Source organism: Cololabis saira, chromosome 23 (genome assembly GCF_033807715.1).
Source record: "Cololabis saira isolate AMF1-May2022 chromosome 23, fColSai1.1, whole genome shotgun sequence".
Classification (NCBI taxonomy): domain Eukaryota; kingdom Metazoa; phylum Chordata; class Actinopteri; order Beloniformes; family Belonidae; genus Cololabis; species Cololabis saira.
The window spans coordinates 2,946,241-2,974,000 of NC_084609.1; the positions used below are offsets into that span (position 1 = coordinate 2,946,241).

Here is a 27,760-nt window from a genome sequence, read left to right on the forward strand (position 1 = left end):
TTAGTAATAGTTAGGGTTAGTAATAGTTAGGGTTGGTAATAGTTAGGGTTAGTAATAGTTAGGGTTAGTGATAGTAGTTAGGGTTAGTAATAGTTGGTAGTTTGGGTTAGTAATAGTAGTAGTTTGGGTTAGTAACAGTTATATTCTCTCCAGAACCTCTAGGGGGCGTGGTGGAGGGTCTGGGTTAGTACTAGTTAGTAGTAGTTAGTACTAGTTAGTACTAGTTAGTAGTTAGTAACAGTTATATTCTCTCCAGAGCCTCTAGGGGGCGTGGTGGAGGGTTGGTTAGTACTAGTTAGTACTAGTTAGTACTAGTTAGTAATAATATTTCTCTGCAGAACCTCTAGGGGGCGTGGTGGAGGGTTGGTTACTACTAGTTAGTACTAGTTAGTACTAGTTAGTAGTAGTTAGTAATAGTTAGTAACAGTTCTATTCTCTCCAGAACCTCTAGGGGGCGTGGTGGAGGGTTGGGTTAGTACTAGTTAGTACTAGTTAAGGTTAGTAACAGTTATATATTTCTCTCCAGAACCTCTAGGGGGCGTGGTCGAGGGTCTCAGCGCCGGCATGTTCCTCATCGGGTTGATGGTCGCCGTGGCGTCTCTGCTAGCTTACCGCCAGCGGCTACGCAAAGTGTGAGTACCGGGAACCGGGACCGGGGACCAGTACTGGGACTGGGAACCAGTACTGGGACCGGGGACCAGTACTGGGACCGGGGACCAGTACTGGGACTGGGAACCGGACCACCGGACCACCAGAGTAGTACCAGTACCGGGTCTGAACACCAACCCTAACCCTAACATGTCTCTCTCTCCAGGGCGGTCCAGGAGAACCCGGTGGTCCGGATGAGCATGTGGAAGGAGGTTCCTCCCTCGGGGGTCTACATGGGGGTCCGGAGGTGAGTCTGGTCCTGGTCCTGGTTCTGGTGGGTGATGTGTAGGGATGGGAATCGAGAACCGGTTCTCAACAAGAACCGGTTCTCGATGTTTCAATTCCTTGGAATCGTTTCCCTTTGTTGCAAACGATTCCCTTATGGATTCCAGTGAGCGTGAATGACGTCAGAACATTCGCGTCCAGCAGGAAAACACGGGGACAAAGCGGCAGAAACACTGGCACAGAAACACTCCGCGCTCCCAGTGCAACCCGGTCGCACTGGGAGCGCGGAGTCGGCCGTCGTGTGCAGGAAGAACCGCCCGCGCACTCCGGCGGACTCCGGCGGACTGCTAGTCTACCAGGGTTGTGGGGAACCGTATTACTGTAATCACCGTTAAAAACCTCCACTAACCCCAACTCTCCTCTGCTTCTCCTGCAGCAACCGCAGAGTCACCAGGTGAGTGATGTCTCTAGTCTCACAGTAGTGGACGTCTCTAGTCCTGGACGTCTCCAGTCCTTCTCCATGACTTTAGGACCGTGACTTTAGGACCGTGACTGAGCTGATCTTCTTGTCTTCTTGTCCTTCAGCCCCGTCAAAGCCGCTCTCTTCGAGTCCCACCTGAACCAACTGCAGGCCGACTCCAACTACCTGCTGTCGGAGGAGTTCGAGGTAAGAACCTCCCGTTACCACGGTTACCTGGGGTAAGAACCTCCGGAACAATCACAGCCCGTCACACACACACAATCACAGGCGCGCCAGCAGTTGCTGCTGAGTTACATGTAATTTCACAAAGTCTCACCATCTATGTTTCTTAGGCTCATGTCAACATGGATCTTAGAATTGTATCTTCACGACCAGAAACCCTCACCATTTAAGTTTCTCGGGCAATTTAAAACCTCTAATCCTAGGCTCAACACAGTGATTTTGGGGTGTCTCAATTCCCGGGCCCCTTTACCCAGCTCTATCCGTACACCCGTCGATGTCACGGTGGAGTCCCCACACTCGAGACTTTGGAATGCCAACGGTAACAGGGCCTCAAACCGAGATCATACCGAGATCCTCATGGCCGTCAGGGTCAAGGGCAGCACGTCCACCCATGTCATTTTGGTCTGTGCACAGAGTTTTGCCAATTTAGTCTTCATATTTGCGTGTCCCATCCGGCGTTTTCCAAACGCCTTCATGATCCCACCTACTACACAATACTCAACTCCAGATGATTTAATACATTATTTTATAATTTTATACAGAAAGGTGTGCAGCAATAATTGTTTCTTTACAAACATTACTGATTTATTTCCCTTTGGGCGTTGTATGTACACACACCTAAACAATCCAGACCTGCAAATTGCTCTGTTAAATCCTTTAAGCGATCAGGGGGTACTTAGGATTGTCCGCTTGATTAACATTTCCTTTGTGAAAAAAATGGCATTTCTAGGCAACAAAAAGTAAAAATTACTAGCTCCCACAAAACTACAGCACAGTTGCCCAAAATACTGGTCAATGATCAAATTAATTATTACAATACATGAAAAACATATTCCTTCTTGTTAAGCTCCTTCATAGTTCACTGTTGAATGTTACATAAAGACATATCTTCGCACAGAATAAAGTTGAAAATGATCTGCCCCAGGGAGCTAAACACTGGCATGTTTTCTGGGAATGCCCAGTGAAACAACCCTTCTTGTATCACATAACAACATTCCATGAAATTCAAAATCTCCTTAACAATGAGCTCTCTAAGGTGGATATTTGGATCAAAATGAACAAAATCTCTAATCCTAGGCTCAACACAGTGATTTTGGGGTGTCTCAATTCATGGGCCCCTTTACCCAGCTCTATCCGTACACCCGTCGATGTCACGGTGGAGTCGCCACACTCGAGACTTTGGAATGCCAACGGTAACAGGGCCTCAAACCCTGCACCTCAAAAGGGCTTCAAACCCCGACACCCCGGGCCTCTAACCCTCTCTATGGGCCTCAAACCCACTTTCTAGATACGTCCTCTTATTTTCTATTCCAGCCTTTGTCTTTTTTTTTTGTCATTAAATTTAGCAGTTGTCATTAAATGTAGCAATTGTTCTTAAATTTAGCAGTTATTAAATTCAGCAGTCTTCATTCCTTAAATTTAGCAGTTATTAAATTCAGCAGTTGGGTGTTTACTAAGAGTTCTGGACACGTTTCCCTTTAGTGGTGTCCAATGCAGATGAAAGGGTCTGCTTACCCTGATTGTGCCGCGGCCCGTGTCCTCGGTCTGTTCGTACCCAGCTGTTTTGTCCTAATTACCTCTTTTCCTCTTGCTCAATCCCGGACGAGCCCCCAAATTATTGTGATCGAAGCTGATCACCCCGGGTTTGTTGATCGAGCTGGAAAAGTTAAAAAGGACACAAGACTGAGATAGAGTTTAAGAAGCCTCTGCAGAGGGAGAAGTCCGCCTGCTCCGCTGAGTTCTGAGTTCTGTGTCTGAGACGAAGTTTTATTGCTTTTAGAAAGTGGGAGGATGACCCCAGGTGTTATTGCTTGGTGACCCCTCTCATCTGTGCCTGGTACAGAACGGTCCTTTCAGTGAAAAGTCAGAGGAAACTCATAATAAACTCAGCACATACACACATTCAGTTAATCAGCACATGCAGTTTACATATTCAGTGTGGTTTTGAATTATTTTATTCAACATTTGCTTGGAACACCTTTCAGAAAGATTTCAAACTGACGGACCTGATATGTTTGATGACTTTGGTTGGATCTTGAAGGACTAGAGCGTGAGAGCATTAATGTCTCTGTACATAACTGATGGGAGTTCTGTCTCCTAAACATCTTTATATGATACATGTGATTATGTAGTTAACTGGCTGTGACCTCTGATGAATCTGCTCTTTATAAGATGTGGTTTTATCATTTTACTGCTACTTTGTTCTTCTGTTATTGTTTTGTATTCTGTCTTTTAACCTTGTGATTTTATTTGTTTTGACGTGGCCACGTCACCCTAGTGGAAGATCCTTGATCTGAATGTGTTGTTACTGGTTAAATAAAGGTTAAATAAAATAATACAAATGGTTGCGTTCATGGATCTGGTCTCTGGTCTCTGCAGGACCTGAAGGACGTGGGCCGGAACCAGACGATGGACGTGGCCCGGCTGCCGGAGAACCGGGGGAAGAACCGCTACAACAACATCCTGCCGTGTAAGCACCGCCGCCGCCGCGGGGGGTGGAACCCTACAGGCTCTGGTCGCCACGGCAACGGGGGGTGGAACCCTACAGGCTCTGGTCGCCACGGCAACGGGGGATGGAACCCTACAGGCTCTGGTCGCCACGGCAACGGGGGGTGGAACCCTACAGGCTCTGGTCGCCACGGCAACGGGGGGTGGAACCCTACAGGCTCTGGTCGCCACGGCAACGGGGGGTGGAACCCTGCAGGCTCTGGTCGCCACGGCAACGGGGGGTGGAACCCTACAGGCTCTGGTCGCCACGGCAACGGGGGGTGGAACCCTGCAGGCTCTGGTCGCCACGGCAACGGGGGGTGGAACCCTACAGGCTCTGGTCGCTACGGCAACGGGGGGTGGAACCCTACAGGCTCCGGTCGCCACGGCAACGGGGGGTGGAACCCTGCAGGCTCCGGTCGCCACGGCAACGGGGGGTGGAACCCTACAGGCTCTGGTCGCCACGGTGACAGCTAGAGTCGGGGTTCCAGTTTTCATTTTCATTTCATTTATTTATTTATTCAAACAGGTTAAAACAAAAACAAAATAATCAGAATGCATAAAATGTATATTTCCCAAAAAAAAACAAAAAAACAAAGAACAACAAAAAAACCATAAGCAAATTAAAGCAAATTAAAGAGACAAATCTATATGTAAATAAATATTTCCTGTTTGAAAGGGTGTAGGATGAAGTTTCAAAAAACTTTTCTAGTCCTACCCCTTCTAATGTTCTGTTTTTACCGTTTCTTCATTTCACAGAACTTCTAAAAGAAAAGCATAAAAGAAAAGAAAAAGTGGCTCAGCTGAGCAGGAACTGTCAGTTCATGTGTCCATTTCCGTTTTGTTTCCATAAAGAGTATTGATTTTAAAGATTTGTTTAAACTTACTTAGTGATTTGCATGATTTAATTTCATCTTTACAGTTGTTCCACAGATTAACTCCTTCACTGAGACACAATGGGTTTGGATGTTTGTTCGTACATGTTTTTTAAAATTACATATTCCCCTGAGACTGTGTTTATTTTCTTTTATTTGAAACAACTTCTGAATGTTTTGTGGCAACTGATGCTGATTCTCTTTGTGCATGATTTGTAAAGTTTTGAAGTCGACCAGATCCTTGAATGTGAGTGTTCTCAGTTTGATGAAGAGTGGGTTTGTTGATTCTCTAAAGGCCGCTGACGATGTTCCCGTTACTGACGATGTTCCCGTTGCTGACGATGTTCCCGTTACTGACGATGTTCCCGTTACTGATGATGTTCCCGTTACGCTGACGATGTTCCCGTTACTGACGATGTTCCCGTTACTGACGATGTTCCCGTTACTGATGATGTTCCCGTTACGCTGACGATGTTCCCGTTACGCTGACGATGTTCCCGTTACGCTGACGATGTTCCCGTTTCCCCCTCAGATGATTCCACCAGGCTGAAGCTGTCGTACCTGGAGGACGACCCGTGCTCCGACTACATCAACGCCAGCTACGTCCCGGTACGACCCGCGCCGGACTAGCTGGACCAGCTGGACTAGCTGACCCCCCTGACCCCTGACCTCTGACCTCTGACCTCTGACCCGGTTCTGTCTCCAGGGAAACTCCTCCCGGCGCGAGTACGTGGCCACCCAGGGCCCGCTGCCCGGGACCAAGGACGACTTCTGGAGGATGATCTGGGAGCACGGAGTCCACAACGTCGTCATGGTGACGCAGTGTCTGGAGAAGGGACGGGTGAGACACATCTTCACACTGAGTATAATACGCAGTGTCAAGGTGCAAAAAACACCTCGGCACAGAAAGCAACAACATCATCACAAGACTGGCATGTGGGTGGGGGGGATCCCGGCACAGCACACCCAAGTGATCGCTGCGACTTTGTGGCGCTCGGAACCCGGAGACTGCGTTAGGGGGGCTGATAAGAGGGAGGAGCCGAGGAAGGTGTTGAGTTGAGGGGTGTGGTTATCAGTAAGTGTGTGTAGCGGTAAGTCCGTGAACTTCTCTCAGAGCTGCTCTCAGCCAATATCCTTGATGTTATCAGACGGCTCGGTCAGTTCTGATCCAGGTCCACAGATGTTCCTGAGAGGGGAGGGCTAGTGGGGGCAGAGCCACCTTGTTTACATTCCACCAGGGAGATTGTGACCAGAGCGATCGGCCAAAACCGCCCTGTCAAGGTCAGATTATAGAATCAACAATTATATTGAAAACAGGCAGACTCAGTAATTTTCCATCTGCCTTCAGTCTCTGGTTCATCAATGACGACTCCAATCAGATGAATTTGTGATCAATTCCCGCCAAGCCGAGCTTCCAACTTCTCCAAGGTCTTCTCCATCTTACCAATGAGCTCAAAGACGCCGCCAGCCTGCGATTCTGTTCAAGAATCACATCCAGCTTACGGCTTTGCTCCCCCAGCGTTAAAGTCTGAGTGTTGATCACCTTGCTTGATCCTTCAGCCACGTCCGGCAGCTCTGAAAGAGCCAGAACAGCTGTCGACCACTTACGCGTTTGTCGGTACACCAGGAATCCCCCTCCTCCGATCAAGAGAAATCCTGCTATCATTAATCCAATTATGAAGCATCTTCAACGTCCTCGACAGACAGAATTTTGAGACACAAAGGCTTCCAGTTTTTGTAAGAATCCATTGTGTATCCAGTAAAAAATGTCCCATTGGGGCAGGAGGGCTCCCTTACCCCCTGACTTCTGGTTGTGCTGAGAGACCAGTTAATCAATTCCATGATTGTAGAGTTTGGGAGGAGTGAAAAGGAGAGACTCTGAAGACGAGACAAACAAAAGCAGTAGCAGGACAGATAGGGAGGGAAAGGAGCAGAAAAGCGTCCGCGGAAGAGAGCCGGAAGAAAAAGAGTACAATGTACATAATTGTGATAAAAAGAGGAAAACATAATTAAATAAATATTCCTGTAGATATTTTACCCCAGTGATTACGGGGCTTGAAGATTTTGAAAATGACCCTTTAAAGTTCTTGAAAAGTGCTGGAATTTGACCTTGAAACATGTGTAGGGACCTGGTACCGGGGGCGGACCGGGTCTCGGTACCGGTTCTGGTTCTGGTTCTGATGGTTCTGGTTCTGCAGGTGAAGTGTGACCAGTACTGGTTCTGATTCTGGTTCCACCAGCTAGAGGTAAAGAGGACCATTAATTAGAATCAGGTGTGTTGGTGCAGGGAAACATCTAAAACGTGTACGTTTTTTCGTAAGTTTTTTTTTCGTAAGTTTTTTTTTACTTTTTTTGTTAGTTTTTTTTCATACGTTTTTTCGTAAGTTTTTTCGTATGTTTTTTCGTACGTTTTTTTTTCGTATGTTTTTTTCGTACGTTTTTTCTAACGTTTTTTTCTAACGTTTTTTTCGTACGTTTTTTTTCGTACGTTTTTTGTACGTTTTTTTTGTGCGTTTTTTCGTGCGTTTTTTCGCACGTTTTTTCTAACGTTTTTTTCGTACGTTTTTTGTACGTTTTTTTTCGTACGTTTTTTCGTGCGTTTTTTCATACGTTTTTTTCGTACCTTTTTTCATATTTGTTTTTCGTACGTTTTTTCGTGCGTTTTTCGTACGATTTTTCTTGCGTTTTTTTGTACTTTTTTTTTCGTACGTCTTTTTGTACATTTTTTCATACGTTTTTTCGTACATTTTTTTGTGCGTTTTTTCGTACGTTTTATCGTAATTTTTTTGTGCGTTTTTTGTACATTTTTTCGTACATTTTTTCGTACATTTTTTCGTACGTTTTTTCGTACTGGTCGGTTCTGGTTCTGATTCTGGTTCTGGTTCTGCAGGTGAAGTGTGACCAGTACTGGTTCTGGTTCTGGTTCTGGTTCTGCAGGTGAAGTGTGACCAGTACTGGTTCTGATTCTGGTTCTGATTCTGGTTCTGGTTCTGCAGGTGAAGTGTGACCAGTACTGGTTCTGATTCTGGTTCTGGTTCTGCAGGTGAAGTGTGACCAGTACTGGTTCTGATTCTGGTTCTGGTTCTGCAGGTGAAGTGTGACCAGTACTGGTTCTGGTTCTGATTCTGGTTCTGGTTCTGCAGGTGAAGTGTGACCAGTACTGGTTCTGACTCTGGTTCTGCAGGTGAAGTGTGACCAGTACTGGTTCTGATTCTGGTTCTGGTTCTGCAGGTGAAGTGTGACCAGTACTGGTTCTGATTGTGGTTCTGGTTCTGCAGGTGAAGTGTGACCAGTACTGGTTCTGGTTCTGATTCTGGTTCTGGTTCTGGTTCTGCAGGTGAAGTGTGACCAGTAATGGTTCTGATTCTGGTTCTGGTTCTGCAGGTGAAGTGTGACCAGTACTGGTTCTGATTCTGGTTCTGATTCTGGTTCTGGTTCTGCAGGTGAAATGTGACCAGTACTGGTCGGTTCTGGTTCTGATTCTGGTTCTGATTCTGGTTCTGGTTCTGCAGGTGAAGTGTGACCAGTACTGGTTCTGATTCTGGTTCTGATTCTGGTTCTGGTTCTGCAGGTGAAATGTGACCAGTACTGGTCGGTTCTGGTTCTGATTCTGGTTCTGATTCTGGTTCTGGTTCTGCAGGTGAAATGTGACCAGTACTGGTCGGTTCTGGTTCTGATTCTGATTCTGGTTCTGGTTCTGGTTCTGCAGGTGAAGTGTGACCAGTACTGGTTCTGGTTCTGGTTCTGATTCTGGTTCTGATTCTGATTCTGGTTCTGGTTCTGCAGGTGAAGTGTGACCAGTACTGGTTCTGATTCTGGTTCTGGTTCTGATTCTGGTTCTGGTTCTGCAGGTGAAGTGTGACCAGTACTGGCCCGCGGACCGGGACCCGCTCTACTACGGAGACCTGGTTCTGCAGATGCTGTCGGAGTCGGTTCTGCCGGAGTGGACCATCCGGGAGTTCCGGATCAGCTCGGTAAGGACCTGGTACTGGTTCTGGTTCTGGTTCTGGTCCTGGTACCACCTCTAACAGGTTCTGTCCCACCAGGAGGGCGGGCCGGGCCACCCGCGGGTGCTGCGTCACTTCCACTACACGGTCTGGCCCGACCACGGCGTCCCCGAGTCCACCCAGTCCCTGATCCAGTTCGTCAGGACCGTCCGGGACTACGTGGACCGGTCCCCCAGAACCGGGGCCACCGTGGTCCACTGCAGGTACCAGAACCGGCTATTTATCCACTCACATGTGGACCGGTCCCCCAGAACCGGGGCCACCGTGGTCCACTGCAGGTACCAGAACCGGCTATTTATCCACTCACATGTAGAAGCTGGGAATGAATGAATGAATGAATGAATGAATGAATGAATGAATGAATGAATGAATGAATGAATGAATGAATTGAATGCTGAAGCTGGTAATGAATGAATGAATGAAGCTGGTAATGAATGAATGAATGAATGAATGAATGAATGAATGAATGAATTGCAGGTACCAGAACCAGCTATTTATTCACTCACACGTGAACTGGTCTCAAAAGCTTATGGTAGGAGCACAGCACATCCAAGTGATCGCCACGATTTCGTGGCGCTCCAAACCCGGAGACTGCGTTGGGGGGGCTGATAAGAGGGGGGGGCTGATAAGAGGGGGGGGCTGATAAGAGGGGGGGCTGATAAGAGGGGGGGGACGGAGGAAGGTGTTGAGTTGAGGGAGGTGGTTATCAGTAAGTGTGTGTGTAGCGGTAAGTCTGTGAACTTCTCTCAGAGCTGCTCTCAGCCAAATGTCCTTGATGTTATCAGACGGCTCGGTCAGTTCTGAAACAGGTCCACAGATGTTCCTGAGAGGGGAGGGTTAGTGGGGGCAGAGCCACCTTGTTTACATTCCACCAGGGAGATTGTGACCAGAACGATCGGCCAAACCGCCCTGTCAAGGCCAGATTATAGAATCAACAATTATATTAAAGAAACAGGCAGATTCCAGTAATTTTCCGTCTGCCTTCAGTCTCTGGTTCATCAATGGCGACTCCAATCAGATGAATTTGTGATCAATTCCCGCCAAGCCGAGCTTCCAACTTCTCCACGGTGTTATCCATCTTTTCAATGAGCTCAAAAACCGCCGCCAGCCTGCGGTTCTGTTCAAGAATCACATCCAGCTTGCGGCTCTGCTCCCCCAGCGTTAAAGGGGCTCCCTTACCCCCTGACTTCTCGTCGCAAAGATGTGGTCAATTGTGCTGAGAGACCAGTTAATCAATTCCATGATTGTAGAGTTTGGGAGGAGTGAAAAGAAGAGACTCTGAAGACGAGACAGGACAAAAGCAGTAGCAGGGCAGATAGATAAGGGAGAGGAGCAGAAAAAGCGTCCGCCTTCGTCAAGAGCCGGAAGAAGATTCCCACCTCGGTCTTGACCATGACCAGAACCATCACTGTTGTAGCTCCGCCCACTATGTGTGTGTGGCTGTGTGTGTGTATGTGTGTGTGTGGCTATGTGTGTGTGTGTGGCTGTGTGTGTGTGGCTATGTGCGTGCGTGCGTGCGTGCGTGCATATATATGTGTAGCACGGCGAGTGCTACGGGGGCCCGACCGACAGGACAGAGAGGACACGAGGTTTCAGTGCAGAACTCTTTTTATTCTCCAACACACCCAGGACACACGTGCACACGCACCTTCTCCCACAGCAGCAGCTTCTCCTCATAAGGCTGGCAGGGTGGAGAGGTTGATGGGACACACCTGTGAATAGGGATGGGAATTGATAAGATTTTTTCGATTCCGATTCCATTTTCGATTCTCTTATCGATTCTCATTTGGAAAAAAGGAAAAGAAACAAATTTAATATCAACTTTGTTTTAATAAAACAAAGTTGATACTAAAATTGTTTCTTTGTTTCAATTTCTTTGTTTCTCTGATCTTTTTTGTTCAAAGATATAAAACTTTTATATCTTTGAACAAAAAAATATATTGAGGTCTTAAGACGCCCCCAGCCTTGGTGGTGCCAGGGGGTCCCCACAAAATGATTTGCAATATACAGTAAAATATGTATTTAATATAAAATAATAATAATAAAATAAATATTCTTCTGAATAAATTAACTAAAAACAACAAATTATTTTGTAGCAATTGCACAAGAATGTCCAGTAACATGTTCAACACCACAAACTTAGTCACTGCTGGTGACATTTATCTATTCTGGCCTGATTCTCTTCCCTGCCTTGATGAAAGGAGAAGCTAGTGGTAGAAGCTAGCGGTAGATGCTAGTGGTAGAAGCTCTTTAACTTCTCCATAGATGAGCTGATGAGCTGCAGCTGTGTCAGGAGCTCCGCTGTCCGCCGGAGCGCCCGGCACGTCCGCGTGTCAGAGAGCGCAGCTCTTCTAAAGCATGATTTATGGTCCCGCGTTAAATCGACGCAGAGCCGTGTCGCCGCGTACCCTACGCCGTAGGATCTGCGTTGGTGTAACGCGGAACCATAAATCAGCCTTACCACACGCCGGCTGACTCCGCGCTCCCAGCGCATCAGCCGGCCGAGTCCTAACAGTTTCCCCCCTCTGTTGAAATGTCCACATTGCAAGAATTGTCGCCCTGTTGTCATCCTTTTTGGTAAAATGTAACCAAACTTTCGAGCGTTTATGCCGCTTTGTCCCCGTGTTTTCCTGCTGGGCGTGAATGCGCATGTTGAACAACGTGCGTGGTGACGTCATTCTCGCCCACTGGAATCGATAAGGGAATTGTTTGTGAAAAAGGCAAACGATTCCAAGGAATTGAAACACTGGGAACCGGTTCTCAACAAGACCCGGTTCTCAATTCCCATCCCTACCTGTGACCCATCACCTGAGTGGCTGCAGCTCCTCCATCCTGCCACAATATGTATGTGTGGCTGTGTGTGTGTGTGTGTGTGCGTGCGTGCGTGCGTGCGTGCGTGCGTGCGTGCGTGCGTGCGTGCGTGCGTGCGTGCGTGCGTGCGTGCGTGCGTGCGTGCGTGCGTGCGTGCGTGCGTGCGTGCGTGCGTGCGTGCGTGCGTGCGTGCGTGCGTGCGTGCGTGCGTGCGTGCGTGTGATATAAGACCTTCTGAAGACCACGGGCCCCCCCTGGTCCCGCCGGCTCTAACCGGTATGGTTCTGGTCTGGTCTCAGTGTCTGGTCTGGTTCTGGTTCTAACTGGTTCTGGTCTGGTCTCAGTGTCTGATCTGGTTCTGGTTCTAACTGGATCTGGTTCTGGTTCTGGTTTCAGTGCCGGCGTGGGCCGGACCGGGACCTTCATCGCCCTGGACCGGGTCCTGCAGCAGCTGGACCTGAAGGGAACCGTAGACCTGTACGGATGTGTGTTCGACCTGCGGCTGCACCGGCAGCACATGGTCCAGACCGAGGTGGGTTCTGGTTCTGGACCGGGTCTGACCGGATCACCTCTCCGTTGGTGGGGACCCGGGTCTGAGGGTCCAGTCTGACGGTCCTGGTCTGTGTTCCAGGTCCAGTACTCGTTCCTGCACCAGTGTGTCCGGGACGTCCTCCGGGCCCGGAAGCACCGCAGCGAGCAGGAGAACCCGCTGTACCCCATCTACGAGAACTTCAACCCCGACTTCTACAAACGTGAGTGTCCGGTCCGGGTCCCGGTCCCCGGGTGGTCCGGCTGCAGGATCTGGTTCTGGTCTTCAGTTCCTGTGTTTACGTCTCGTCTCTCCTCAGAATTCCTCCACAACGGACGCTGACTCACACCGGAGAGGAGACGAGACGAGGAGACAAGGAGACAAGGAGAGGAGAGAGGAGACGAAGAGACCACAGTCGGTCCAACACCAGCACCACGATTCTAATCAGGACTGGACTAAAATCCCCCCAACCAGACCAGAGTCTGGTGGACCCCCCAATACTCACCCCTCCCTCCCTCTCCCTCTCCTCCTTCCTTTCCTAACTTTCCTTCCTTCCTCTCCTCACTTCCTTCCCAGATGTGACTCACCAACAAACCTCCAAGATGGCGCCGGTCCATCCCAGTCCGGTCCGGTCCTGCAGGTTTCTGTAAAGTAGCAGTTCAGATCAACCTCCTACACGAATACTCACGTTCTCACGACCGTATAAGCTGTTTATTTAATATTCCTCTGTTGCTGGATGTAAATATTGATGTGATAAACATTATATCCTTCATGTGTTTCCTGTTTCAGTTATCCCCACTTCCTGTTTCAGTTATCCCAACTTCCTGTTTCAGTTATCCCCACTTCCTGTTTCAGTTATCCCAACTTCCTGTTTCAGTCATCCCAACTTCCTGTTTCAGTTATCCCCACTTCCTGTTTCAGTTATCACCAACTTCCTGTTTCAGTCCCACCAACTTCCCGTTTCAATTATCCCCACTTCCTGTTTCAGTTATCCCCACTTCCTGTTTCAGTTATCCCCACTTCCTGTTTCAGTTATCCCCACTTCCTGTTTCAGTTATCCCAACTTCCTGTTTCAGTTATCCACACTTCCTGTTTCAGTTATCCCAACTTCCTGCTTCAGTTATCCCCACTTCCTGTTTCAGTTATCCCCACTTCCTGTTTCAGTTATCCCCACTTCCTGTTTCAGTTATCCCAACTTCCTGCTTCAGTTATCCCCACTTCCTGTTTCAGTTATCCCCACTTCCTGTTTCAGTTATCCCCACTTCCTGTTTCAGTTATCCCAACTTCCTGTTTCAGTTATCCCAACTTCCTGTTTCAGTCCCACCAACTTCCTGTTTCAGTTATCCCAACTTCCTGTTTCAGTTATCCCAACTTCCTGTTTCAGTCCCACACACTTCCTGTTTCAGTTATCCCCACTTCCTGTTTCAGTTATCCCCACTTTCTGTTTCAGTCCCACCACTTCCTGTTTTAGTTATCCCCACTTCCTGTTTCAGTTATCCCCACTTCCTGTTTCAGTTATCCCCACTTCCTGTTTCAGTCCCACAACTTCCTGTTTCAGTCCCACAACTTCCTGTTTCAGATATCCCAACTTCCTGTTTCAGTTATCCCAACTTCCTGTTTCAGATATCCCAACTTCCTGTTTTAGTTATCCCAACTTCCTGTTTCAGTTATACCAACTTCCTGTTTCAGATATCCCAACTTCCTGTTTCAGTTATCCCAACTTCCTGTTTCAGTTATCCCAACTTCGTGTTTCAGTCCCACCACTTCCTGTTTCAGTTATCCCAACTTCCTGTTTCAGATATCCCAACTTCCTGTTTCAGATATCCCAACTTCCTGTTTCAGTTATCCCAACTTCCTGTTTCAGTTATCCCAACTTCGTGTTTCAGTCCCACAACGTCCTGTTTCAGTTATCCCAACTTCCTGTTTCAGTCCCACCACTTCCTGTTTCAGTTATCCCAACTTCCTGTTTCAGATATCCCAACTTCCTGTTTCAGTTATCCCAACTTCGTGTTTCAGTCCCACAACTTCCTGTTTCAGTTATCCCAACTTCCTGTTTCAGTCCGACCACTTCCTGTTTCAGTTATCCCAACCTCCTGTTTCAGATATCCCAACTTCCGGTTTCAGATATCCCAACTTCCTGTTTCAGTCCCACAACTTCCTGTTTCAGTCCCACAACTTCCTGTTTCAGTTATCCCAACTTCCTGTTTCAGTACCACCACTTCCTGTTTCAGTCCCACCACTTCCTGTTTCAGTTATCCCAACTTCCTGCTTCAGTTTTCCCAACTTCCTGTTTCAGTTATCCCCACTTCCTGTTTCAGTTATCCCCACTTCCTGTTTCAGTTATCCCAACTTCCTTTTTCAGTCCCACCACTTCCTGTTTCAGTTATCCCAACTTCCTGTTTCAATCCCACAACTTCCTGTTTCAGTTATTCCAACTTCCTGTTTCAGTTATCCCCACTTCCTGTTTCAGTTATCCCAACTTCCTGTTTCAGTTATCCCAACTTCCTGTTTCAGTTATCCCAACTTCCTGTTTCAGTTATCCCAACTTCCTGTTTCAGTTATCCCAACTTCCTGTTTCAGTCCCACAACTTCCTGTTTCAGTCCCACAACTTCCTGTTTCAGTTATCCCAACTTCCTGTTTCAGTTATCCCAACTTCCTGTTTCAGATATCCCAACTTCCTGTTTCAGTTATCCCAACTTCCTGTTTCAGATATCCCAACTTCCTGTTTCAGTCCCACCACTTCCTGTTTCAGTTATCCCAACTTCCTGTTTCAGTTATCCCAACTTCCTTTTTCAGTCCCACCACTTCCTGTTTCAGTTATCCCAACTTCCTGTTTCAGTTATCCCGACTTCCTGTTTCAGTTATCCCAACTTCCTGTTTCAGTCCCACAACTTCCTGTTTCAGTCCCACAACTTCCTGTTTCAGTTATCCCAACTTCCTGTTTCAGTCCCACAACTTCCTGTTTCAGTTATCCCAACTTCCTGTTTCAGTTATCCCCACTTCCTGTTTCAGTTTTCACAACTTAATTATCATTATCATTATTATTATTATTAAGTTTTTAAAGATATTAAACATGTTTATTAAACGTTTCCTGGATCTCAGAACCAGATTTTCTTCTTAATTAATTTCATCACAGTTTTGTATAAACACCAGTCAAAGTTTGTTAAAGTGAAACCTAAACCCCCAACCAGTTAAACAGTCTGATATTGATTGATGTGTATTGATTACTGAGATCTGAACTGTATTGATTACTGAGATCTGAACTGTATTGATTACTGATATCTGAACTGTATTGATGACTGAGATCTGAACGGGTTTGTAACCTGATTGATCATATAACTGGATTAAAGTCTCATTAAAGTCGCTGAGTCGTGTTTCTGTGTAGCGGTGTTTACCTGGTTGGTGTGGGCGGGGACAGGGGGCGGGGCCAGGACCCGGATCTCATACATACATACATACATACATGCATACATACGTATGTATATATACATATATATATACGTATATATATATATATATATATATATATATATGTATATATATATGTAGCGGTAAGTCCGTGAACTTCCCTCAGAGCTGCTCTCAGCCAATGTCCTTGATGTTATCAGACGGCTCGGTCAGTTCTGATCCAGGTCCACAGATGTTCCTGAGAGGGGAGGGTTAGTGGGGGCAGAGTCACCTTGTTTACATTCCACCAGGGAGATTGTGACCAGAGCGATCGGCCAAACCGCCCTGTCAAGGTCAGATTATAGAATCAACAATTATATTGAAAACAGAGAGACTCAGTAATTTTCCGTCTGCCTTCAGTCTCTGGTTCATCAATGGCGACTCCAATCAGACGAATTTGTGATCAATTCCCGCCAAGCCGAGCTTCCAACTTCTCCAAGGTCTTCTCCATCTTACCAATGAGCTCAAAGACGCCGCCAGCCTGAGATTCTGTTCAAGAATCACATCCAGCTTACGGCTTTGCTCCCCCAGCGTTAAAGTCTGAGTGTTGATCACCTTGCTTGATCCTTCAGCCACGTCCGGCAGCTCTGAAAGAGCCAGAACAGCTGTCGACGACTTACGCGTTTGTCGGTAGACCAGGAATCCCCCTCCTCCGATCAGCAGAAATCCTGCTATCATAAATCCAATTATGAAGCATCTTCAACGTCCTCGACAGACAGAATCACCAAACACAACGGTTTCCAATGTTTCCAGGAATCCATTGTGTATCCAGTAAAAAACATCCCATGGGGGCAGGAGGGCTCCCTTACCCCCTCACTTCTCGTCGCAAAAAATGGAGGAGTGAAAAGAAGAGACTCTGAAGACGAGACAAACAAAAGCAGCAGCAGGATAGATAGATAAGGGAGAGGAGCAGAGGAGTGTCTACCTTCACCGAGCTGAAGGTAGAAAAAACTGAAAAACCAGATGAAGGTGAAATCTGTCTTTATTTAAAGATTCTATCAGGCACATATTTCTGGGTGGAGCTGCTACCGGGTCACATGGTGCTGAGGTGGAGGAGAACAGGAAAAGGTGGAGGAGTAGCAGGAAAAGGTGGAGGAGAAGCAGGAAAAGGTGGAGGAGAAGCAGGAAAAGGTGGAGGAGAAGCAGGAAAAGGAGGAGGAGAACCAGGAAAAGGTGGAGGAGAAGCAGGAAAAGGTGGAGGAGAACCAGGAAAAGGTGGAGGAGAAGCAGGAAAAGGTGGAGGAAAACCAGGAAAAGGTGGAGGAGAACCAGGAAAAGGTGGAGGAGAAGCAGGAAAAGGTGGAGGAGACGCAGGAAAAGGTGGAGGAGAAGCAGGAAAAGGTGGAGGAAAACCAGGAAAAGGTGGAGGAGAAGCAGGAAAAGGTGGAGGAGAAGCAGGAAAAGGTGGAGGAGAAGCAGGAAAAGGTGGAGGAGAAGCAGGAAAAGGTGGAGGAAAACCAGGAAAAGGTGGAGGAAAACCAGGAAAAGGTGGAGGAGAAGCAGGAAAAGGTGGAGGAGAAGCAGGAAAAGGTGGAGGAGAAGCAGGAAAAGGTGGAGGAGAAGCAGGAAAAGGTGGAGGAGAAGCAGGAAAAGGTGGAGGAAAACCAGGAAAAGGTGGAGGAGAAGCGGTAAAAGGTGGAGGAGAAGCAGGAAAAGGTGGAGGAGAAGCAGGAAAAGGTGGAGGAGAAGCAGGAAAAGGTGGAGGAGAAGCAGGAAAAGGTGGAGGAGAAGCAGGAAAAGGTGGAGGAGAAGCAGGAAAAGGTGGAGGAGAAGCAGGAAAAGGTGGAGGAGAAGCAGGAAAAGGTGGAGGAGAAGCAGGAAAAGGTGGAGGAGAAGCAGGAAAAGGTGGAGGAGAAGCAGGAAGAGGTGGAGGAGAAGCAGGAAAAGGTGGAGAAGCAGGAAAAGGTGGAGGAGAAGCAGGAAAAGGTGGAGGAGAAGCAGGAAAAGGTGGAGGAGAAGCAGGAAAAGGTGGAGGAGAACCAGGAAAAGGTGGAGGAGAACCGGGAAAAGGTGGAGGAGAACCGGGAAAAGGTGGAGGAGAAGCAGGAAAAGGTGGAGGAGAAGCAGGAAAAGGTGGGGGAGAACCAGGAAAAGGTGGAGGAGAAGCAGGAAAAGGTGGAGGAGAACCAGGAAAAGGAGGAGGAGAAGCAGGAAAAGGTGGAGGAGAAGCAGGAAAAGGTGGAGGAGAAGCAGGAAAAGGTGGAGGAGGAGCAGGAAAAGGTGGAGGAGAAGCAGGAAAAGGTGGTGGAGAACCAGGAAAAGGTGGAGGAGAAGCAGGAAAAGGTGGTGGAGAACCAGGAAAAGGTGGAGGAGAAGCAGGAAAAGGTGGAGGAGAACCAGGAAAAGGTGGAGGAGAACCAGGAAAAGGTGGAGGAGAAGCAGGAAAAGGTGGAGGAGAACCAGGAAAAGGTGGAGGGGAACCAGGAAAAGGTGGAGGAGAACCAGGAAACGAGGAGAACAAACAGTCCAGACAAGAAAAACTGACAGAAACAAAGACAGAAAAACCTTTCTGACGCGGTAACCATGGAGACGGAGGAGCGCTGCGGGGTCGTCGTCATGACGACAGAGGAAGTGGCTACACCAGCGGCTACATCGACGACTGTCGGGGGTTTAGTTGAAGCTCGTCAGATAAAACTAAAACATGTTTGTATTTGATCGACTTCTGCCCTCGTTTGTGTTTGTAAACGTTCTGTAGGTTTGACGGTTAGCTCCGTCTGCTAGCGGCTAACGCCGCCCGCTAGCAGCTAACGCCCTCTGCTAGCGGCTAACGCCGTCTGATAGCGGCTAACGCCACCCGCTAGCAGCTAATGCCCTCTGCTAGCGGCTAATGCCGTCCGCTAGCGGCTAGCGGCTACGGCCGGTCGGGCAGCTCCTTGTTCCAGACGTCAGTCTCTAAACCAGGACTGAATGGAGCTATGCTAACCTCAGTTAGCATCATAGCTAAGCCAGAGCTAAGCTATGATGCTATAGCTAGCTGGGGGTAGGTGAGGTAAGAGGGGCGTGTCTCTAGCGCCGCCCTAGCGGCTCCTGGAGCTTTTTCAAAATTTTTCGAAAATGGAAATAAATGGGGGAGGGAAATATATTTTTGTTCTAGGGCAGGGGTCGGCAACCCAAAATGTTTTAGATCCATATTGCACCAAAAACACAAAAAACAAATATGTCTGGAGCCGCAAAAAATGAAAAGTCTTGTATCAGAATTAGAATGAAGAAACACCTGCTGCATGTTTCTATATTAGCTATAACTGGGGGAAGATTTTTTTTTTAAATTATGCAAAAAAGTCAAAATGTCGAGAAAAAAGTCGAAATGTCAAGATTAATGTTGAAGTATAATCTTGAGACAAAAGTTGAAATGTCGAGAAAAAAGTCAAAATTTTGAGAAAAAAGTTCGCGATTAAAAAGAGATTAAAATATCGAGATTAAAAAGGAAAGGAAAAACAAAGAAAAAAACTGAAAAAAAACGAAAAAAAGAAAAAGGAAAAAAGAAAAGAAAAAAAGGAAAAAGAGAAAAAATAGGAAAAAAGGAAAAAAAAAGAAAAAAAAAGGAAAAATAAGGTCAAACATTCTTGAAAAAGCTCCAGGAGCCACTAGGGCGGCGCTAAAGAGCCGCGGGTTGCTGATCCCTGATCTATGGTTTCTGTAGGACATGACATTCTTAACGCTGTAAAAATGTGTAGAATAAATATGGAAAAGTGGATAAATGTGGATTAAACTTGAATAATTCACATATTAACAAATTGAAAACTACAATTAAAAAAAAAACAAATCCTTAAAATATAAAAACTAAACAATATGAAGGTTTAATTACTTTAAATCCTTAAAACATACAAAAACTAAACAATATGAAGGTTTAATTACTTTAAATCCTTAAAACATACAAAAACTAAACAATATGAAGGTTTAATTACTTTAAATCTGGATTAAATCCTTTTTTATTTCATTTTTTAAATATTTTTGCTGGTGTTTCTATGTTAGTTGAGCAAAATGTCATTTAAATGTTGCGTTTCCACCAGCAGGGGGCGCCAGCAGGAGCTGCTGGAAACAAACCAACACTTGTTTCCACCAGCAGGGGGCGCCAGCAGGAGCTGCTGGAAACAAACCAACACTTGTTTCCACCAGCAGGGGGCGCCAGCAGGAGCTGCTGGAAACAAACCGGAAAAGGGAAAATAACTGAGGAGAAAAGAGGATTCAACGTTTCTTGGAGCGAATCATTTGCATTAATGCCTGAATGTTAATAGTATAACTAATATAGAAACATGCAGCATGTGTTTCTTTATTCTAATTCTGATACGAGACTTTTGTAGAATGTGTAGAATAAATATTACATTTCAACATTTGTGTTAACAAAGATTTGTACAGAAGAGAATCAGGGCCGTGCAGGAGAAAGATATTTGAGAGGGGAAGATTTTTTTTTATTGTGCAAAAAGTCGAAATGTTGAGAAAAAAGTCGAAATGTTGAGAAAAAAGGCAAAATTTCAACTTTATTCTTGAAATTGAATTTCAATATTAATCTCAACATTTCAACTTTTTTCTCAAAGTGCAAAATAAAAACAAATCTTCCCCTCTCAAATATATTTCTCCTGCACGGCCCTGATTCTCTTCCGTACAAATCTTTGTTAACACAAATGTTGAAATGTAATATTTATTCTACCCTGATTCTCTTCCGTAGAGGATTCAACGTTTCTTGGAGCGAATCATTTACATTCTAGTCGGGGGTCAAACCCTAAGATTGGTAACTCTGCTCACGCTTCTGGGTAAAGTTATTAACCTTATGTTTTAGTTAGAAGGAACCCCTAGGAGGAATAATAGGGCTGTTGTCATCATGGATTGTTTTTACTGGTGACCACTGGAGGCGCTGTAACATTCAAATACTCAATTCATGCATATGGTCACAATAATGGTCCAAATGTACAGTTTATGCAAAATCTTCAATGTTCAAGATTTTATATTTAGGGAAATGGATAAAACATCAATTGAAAAAAATTTTTTTAATTGTATTGCTATATTTTGTCCAATATTGGTTAAAAAATATGACTTTTTTATAGGTGTTTTTAACACACACATAATAACCATCTTTTTTTTTGCATTCTAACTAGTAATGGGATGTTATGCTAATTTAAGCAGCCAGGTAGCTAGGCAAGCTAGCAAGGCAAGCTGTGTCAAAAACGTCTATAAAAAAGTGATATTTAGTATCCAATATTGGCTAAAATATTACAAAATTATTCATAAAGGCTTTTTTACTATTGTTTTATCTATTTCCTTAGATATACAATGTTTTAATCTTGACAATTATGCATATAAATTGTACAGGTTGACCAAAACTGACCATATGCCTGAATGGAGAACTTGAATATTCTAGCGCCTCTAGTGGTCACCAGCTAAATAATTCAAGATGACAACAGCCCTAAAATTCCTTCTAGAGATTTGTTCTAACAAAAAAAATAGGTTGTTAAACTTTACCCAGACATGTGAGCAAAAGTCTTAACGGAGGATCTTTATAAAGTTGCCCCTTGACTATTCGTTGCCTGAATGTTTGCTGTAGCGAGAAGTCCAATAACAAAAAGAGTCATGTGGAAAGACATTAGCAGCTACATTAGCAGCTACATGTGCAGCCGAGTAGCCAGTTCTAACTACCGTATTGGCCCGAATATAAGACGGGGTTTTTTGCATTGAAATAAGACTGAAAAAGTGGGCGTCGTCTTACATTCGGGGTCTAGACGTTATACCAATTCACAACACTAGATGGCGCCAGATATCTTTAAAGTGAATGCTGAACTTAACTTCCCAGGCCAAAGCAAACCCCTGTCACGAAGAAGAAAAATAAAAATAGCAGTAGCATGAAGAAGAAAAATAAAAAATAGTGGTAAGAAAGAAAAGAGAAGAAAATAAGAGAAGAGATAACAGAAAATGGTGAAACGTAGCGACAATCTGGAGAAAAGTGGGTCGAAGAAGTTATGATGCAAACTTCAAGATCATGATTTGAATGAGGCAAAATAACAGGCTTTTTCTCTCAAATATATTGTTATAATCATTTGTTTCAGATGTACTGTAATTAATTTCTGTATAAAAATGTAATTTGGTGTTAAAAAAGTCTTTTTTCAAATTTGAGTCTTGAAAAAAAGGGGGTCGTCTTACAATCAGGGTCGTCTTATATTCGGGTCAATACGGTAATGTAGAAACATGCAGCATGTGTTTCTTCATTCTAATTCTGATACAAGACTGTTCATTTTTTGCGGCTCCAGAAATATTAGTTTCTTGTGTTTTTGGTCCAATATGGATCTAAAACATTTAGGTTTCTGCAGCTCCTGCTACGACTCAGGAATATTATCTTAATTACACTTTAATTCATAAACCATCTTTATCAGTTCAGTCTCAGGTGTCCTGGAGTGATTTAGTTTCCAGTATGAGTTAAGTTTATTACTAGCAGATAAACTTCTAAAAGGATGGAATTAACATTTTAACTGCAGAAACACATTCACCTAATCAATCAGATTTTAATACGTGACTGTAATGAACCTTATATTCTTATTTCTCCAAACGTCAATCAGCTCTTTCATTTAGAAAATCTAGCAAATAAGCATCGTTTTCTTTACTGTCTAATCTTTTAATGTGCAATTATAATCTCCCCCAAATATAATCTTTAGATCTACATATTTACCAATTAAAGAATCTATGTTTGTATTTATTGAATATATTAAAGCAATATTGTCTTGTTTGTTGGATCCAGACATTACCAGAAACAACACTCATAATATTATAATAATATAATCATAAATAAAGTGGATCATCAGTGAAGAGATAAACTTATTAAACTTCATTAAACTTAATTAAACTTCATTAAACTAATCTTAAACCCATTGAAATTTCCAAAAGTTCAAGTCATTCGGTCCAGAATGTGATTCTTGTATAAACAAAAGTCTGCGTTAAAGCTTTTAGCAGAAGTAGTAAAGCTTTTCCCTTAAACGTCGAGCATTAAAACCTCATTTATCAGAAAGTCAGTTTCTGTTTCCACTATTTTCAGTTTTCATTGAACAAATATTCTCCTGGTTTGAAAGAAGTTACTGAACTTGATGAGAAACGTTAACGAGACGCGATGAAATCAAGCTAGTCCCGTCTCACAACGCTACGAGCTAGCGAGCTAGCTAGCTGTTTAAGACTTGGCTATTTCCTGTTTAACGCTAGTTCGACCTGACGGATAAATTAACTTTATTTCATATTTAACTAGTTCGACCTGACGGATAAATTAGTGACGATAACGAAGCCTTTGCATTGAATTCACTTGAAAAAAAAAATATGCTCTGTTTTTCTGAATTAACGAGTTATTTATCACGTGAGTCATGTGACTAATGTCAACTTTAGAGCGGAAAAACCAGCTAGCTGTTTAAGAGAAGAAAATTTGTTGCTAAATGGACTTGTCTATTTCCTATTTAACTAGTTAGACCTGAAGGATAAATTAACTTTATTTCTTATTTAACACTAGTTAGACCTGAAGGATAAATTAGTGACGATAACAAAGTCTAAAGCTGGAGATTGTAACATTCCAGCTCGGCCTAACGTTACTAACGTTAGTAACGTTAGTAACGTTAGTAACGTTACTAACGTTACTCCTTCCACGTCTGACGAAGTTTCATCAACCGTAAACACGTGGAGCTAAAAACCCAGTCAGGAATTATAGAAGCAGAAATAAAACACTTTCAACAGTTATTATAAACCAGGCTTAAAACTTGACACATTATTAAAAAAAAGGAAACAATCAGAATTCCCAGCGGGTCCTGCTGTTTTTCTGCTGTAAACATTAACAACAAGCCCCTCCCCCTCCGGTGCTATGGCTGTAATTCCAGGCCCCGCCCCCAGAGTAGGCCCCGCCCCCAGAGGAGGCCCCGCCCCCAGAGTAAACCCCGCCCCTGCTAACGGCTGCTACAGATAAAAGCTTTAGAGGAGCTACGAGAAGAAACGACGGGTATTAGGGGCCAAAACAACAAAAAACGGAAATTACGAGAATAAAGTCGTAATTTTACGAGAATAAAGTCGTAATTTTACGAGACTAAATAATCACTTTATTTTCATAATATTACGACTTTATTCTCGTAATATTACGACTTTATTCTAATAATATTACCACTTTATTCTGGTAATATTACCACTTTATTCTCATAATATTACCACTTTATTCTCATAATATTACCACTTTATTCTAATAATACAACTTTATTCTCGTAATTTTCTTTTGTCTTAGTTTGGCCCTAATACTCCGTCGTAAGAAGAAAACCAGGCTACGGTAATTTAAACGCCACGAGACTCCGCCCATCTGGGCGGGGCCCCCAGGTGGGCGGGGCCTCCAGGTGGGCGGGGCATCAGGGAGGGCAGGGTCCTAGTGCCCCCCCACGCCGGAGTCCTGGTACCACAAACACCCGTCAGTCTCAGCGTTAGCGGTCGCGGCGCCGCACCGGCACGGCGAACAGCGGCAGCGTCCGCGGCGGCGCTAGCAGGTCCAGCTCAGAGTTCCTGGTCCTGGTTCCGGGTCCGGCCCCGTCGCCGCGGCAACGGTCCGGGGAGGACGGGTCCCGGCAGGCCTCGTAGGAGAACTTCCTCTTCTGCAGCGCCTCGGCGCGGGCGGCTAGCGCGCGGGCTAGCACCGTTAGCAGCACGATGAGCGTCCCCAGCAGCAGCGACACCGCCGGCCACAGCACGCAGTGCAGCAGCGCGCTAGCGTCGTGGGAGCGCCGCCACAGCACGTCGTCCGGCCTGGAGGGGAGAGGAAGAAGAAGAGGAGGAGTCACATGACCTGAACTACAGTCACATGACCGGAACTACAGTCACATGAACTACAGTCATGTGACTGTAGTTCATGTGACTGTAGTTAGAACAAAGGAATTTTAGGGGTGTTGTCATCTTGAATGTTTTAGCTGGTGACCACTAGAGGCGCTAGAATATTCAAGTTCTCCATTCAGGCATATGGTCAGTTTTGGTCAACCTGTACAATTTATATGCATAATTGTCAAGATTAAAACATTGTATATCTAAGGAAATAGATAGAACAATAGTAAAAAACCTTTATGAATCATTTTGTAATATTTTAGCCAATATTGGATACTAAATATCACTTTTTTATAGACGTTTTTGACACAGGATTTCATAGAAAATGTGTTTCACTGTAAAAAAAAAAAAAAAAGATGGTTATTATGTGTGTTAGAAACGCCTATAAAAAAGTCATATTTTTTAACCAATATTGGACAAAATATGGCAATACAATTAAAACAAATGTTTTTCTATTGATGTTTTATCCATTTCCCTAAATATAAAATCTTGAACATTGAAGATTTTGCATAAACTGTACATTTTGACCATTATTGTGACCATATGCATGAATTAATATAATATAATTATATAATATATATTAATATAATACATCCATGGAGTGCACGGACACGGCCGTGACGTCACGCCCAGAAAGAGACTTTTCTTTGACTTTATTTGAATGTTACAGCGCCTCCAGTGGTCACCAGTAAAATCACAACAGCCCTATTATTCCTCCTATGGGTTCCTTCTAACAAAGAAATAAGGTTGTCAAACTTTACCCAGAAGCGTGAGCAGAGTTACCAATCTTAGGGTTTGGTCAAGTAAGCGCTTCAATTTTTCACCTGAGTAATTTAAGGCAACAGTGGGCTTGCAAAAAAAGTTGTAGAGGGCGTTACAGACGTTAAAGAAGTCACTGATCGCGTGCGACTACGTCCAAAATCCTTAGTCAGGTCTATGATGGAGCTGCAGTAATGTCAGGAAAACACGGGGGAGTTCAACGACTGCTGCAAGAAAGAGAGCGCTCTTTCCAGGGAGAATGCACTTTTTTCCTTAAATTGCTGTCCTACACGACTGATTTGGTGCCCGCCCTAATAAGCCTCGTGCCCCCTCTGAATATTTGCTCTGGCGCCGACCCTGACTACACTCCTGGATCAGAGGGGTCACATGACCGGAACTACAGTCACATGACCGGAACTAGCCCACACTAGCATCCCTCCACCACCGTGCTTGACCATGAACATTTACTCCAAACATGGACATGAAGACCAGACATGTCCATGTTGGTCTCATTATTAAATTAAATACTTACCTGCTGGATCTACTGCCCTTACTTTTTAACAACTGCTGCTTTCTATTATTTTACCTCTTTTTTATCATTTTATTTCATTTTATTAGTGCCCCGACCGCGCCAGAGGCTCCTCCTCCATAGCTAAGCCATAGCAATGGAGGAGGAGTGCCTCGTGGCTTATTATTTATTCTTCCGTATAAACTTCGGCGCGTAACTAGTCCCGCAGCTTTGAGAAAATGCGAAAAGTAAAAACGTAGAAACATGCGTCCTAATCGGGAATCGAGTGGTATGACTTTTATTAGTGATTGGTGCGCACGTTTTTGCACGTTGTGCGAAAAAATGTGCTTTTTGGCCCATCGGGAACGCATTGGGAGAACTTTGGGGCCTCACCACTCGCACACCGTTACTCGAAAAATTCTGAGCCGATTTAGAAAGTTGTACGCCCTGAATTTAACTACAGTCCTGTGGATTTTCAGAGCGATGGCACAAATAGTTTTTTTAGTTTTGTTTATACAAAAACATTTCCAGATTTCCAAACTAATGGGGAGATTTTCCCATGTATGTGTGTGGCGTGGAATGTCGCAAAAGAAAAAAGAATTCACCTTTTTCTGAGTCACCTAGCTCTCTCATACTTGCACGTAGAAATGTGATTCGAACTTCAAAACGGAGGAAAACTTATCTTCTCTCTACAAACCCCAAACAGTTTTTTCCTAAGATGTAAACTTTTCAAAATATGAGCACTCAAGCGAGGACTGGAAATCACTTTTTCATCAAACCTAGAGTGCGGGTGTCGGTTGCTAGAGTGTGAGAAACAGTAAAAAATAACCCAAATCTTTATTTGTAACTCGAGCTCACGGCCAAACGGTAAAAAGGAGACAAATAATTTTAGGTCAGAATGTAGACATAGGTGTTGGGATTCATAAAATGTGACTTTGACAGGCGGGGTCTGCACAAAACTTAACAGGGGGGGGCTAGAGCGGCGCCAATACCTGTCTCAGTCTCCATTGGAGACTGAGAGATTCTCACTCTGTGTTCGCACTGAGCTTACTCACTCATTTTAAGGAATAACTGAATAAAAATAAGATTGTCAGAATCTGCCGGCTTCTGTGTCTCTCACGATGTTTTTGTTTTTCTGCTTCGAGCTACGGTTTTCTCACAAATCGAAGTTATTTGAGAACTTGTCAGAAGCCAAAATCTTGGTTTTTCTCACAGCCAAACCGGAAGGTTCTTAAGTCGAGGCTCTTGTTGCCGGGGCAACCAGAGCTCAGCTGCTGACTCATTCAGCCAGAACTGGTCACATGACTCAATCAGTACAGACTTCATATACTATAACCTGGAAAATGGAGAAATCTGACCCCTGACCTTTGACCTTAGAATTCATTTGACATAGAGAATCCTGTGTGGTGTCATTGGACTTAGTTTTGAGTCCTTCGCCTTTATTGCTTGCAAAATGCAATAATGTACACAAATGGGCAGCAGCCGCCGTGGCACTCTCCAAATTTCTGTGAGGAAATTGTCTAGTTTGTTATTTACTGTTTAATTGTGTCTTGCTGCTTTTACATTAATGTTGATGTAAATAACTTTGAATTACCTTATAATTACCTGTATCTCTACGGATAAACTTGCCTTGCACATGATGATCAGTAATGATGATCAGTTCATTGATTATGATGATCAGTTCATTGATTATGATGATCAGTTCATTGATTATGATGATCAGTTCATTGATAATGATGATCAGTTCATTGATTATGATGATCAGTTCATTGATTATGATGATCAGTTCATTGATTATGATGATCAGGGGGCTGTAGATGTCCAATAACGACCATGAATAATCAAACGTAGGATCAATACTTCCAGAAACCACTGTATGAATGAATGAATGAATGAATGAATGAATGAATGAATGAATGAATGAATGAATGAATGAATTGTATTTT

General features: G+C 44.6%; 2 protein-coding genes across 2 annotated transcripts in view; one reads left to right on the top strand and one right to left on the bottom strand.

Annotated features, from left to right (window-relative positions):
- Window positions 1–12,741, top strand: part of ptprb (protein tyrosine phosphatase receptor type b) — a 135,183-nt gene extending 122,442 nt beyond the window's left edge. Inside the window, exons 29-40 of the mRNA XM_061715181.1 lie at window positions 527–632; window positions 815–895; window positions 1,310–1,327; window positions 1,459–1,540; window positions 3,956–4,046; window positions 5,471–5,547; window positions 5,645–5,779; window positions 8,790–8,912; window positions 8,985–9,148; window positions 12,153–12,288; window positions 12,388–12,508; window positions 12,605–12,741. Coding sequence (XP_061571165.1) covers window positions 527–632; window positions 815–895; window positions 1,310–1,327; window positions 1,459–1,540; window positions 3,956–4,046; window positions 5,471–5,547; window positions 5,645–5,779; window positions 8,790–8,912; window positions 8,985–9,148; window positions 12,153–12,288; window positions 12,388–12,508; window positions 12,605–12,627 — 1,157 coding nt within the window. The 3' untranslated portion in view covers window positions 12,628–12,741. The remainder of the gene's footprint in view (window positions 1–526; window positions 633–814; window positions 896–1,309; window positions 1,328–1,458; window positions 1,541–3,955; window positions 4,047–5,470; window positions 5,548–5,644; window positions 5,780–8,789; window positions 8,913–8,984; window positions 9,149–12,152; window positions 12,289–12,387; window positions 12,509–12,604) is intronic.
- Window positions 12,742–24,148: 11,407 nt separating this feature from the next.
- Window positions 24,149–27,760, bottom strand: part of LOC133424369 (calcium-activated potassium channel subunit beta-4-like) — a 35,471-nt gene continuing 31,859 nt past the window's right edge. Inside the window, exon 4 of the mRNA XM_061714916.1 lies at window positions 24,149–24,475. Coding sequence (XP_061570900.1) covers window positions 24,157–24,475 — 319 coding nt within the window. The 3' untranslated portion in view covers window positions 24,149–24,156. The remainder of the gene's footprint in view (window positions 24,476–27,760) is intronic.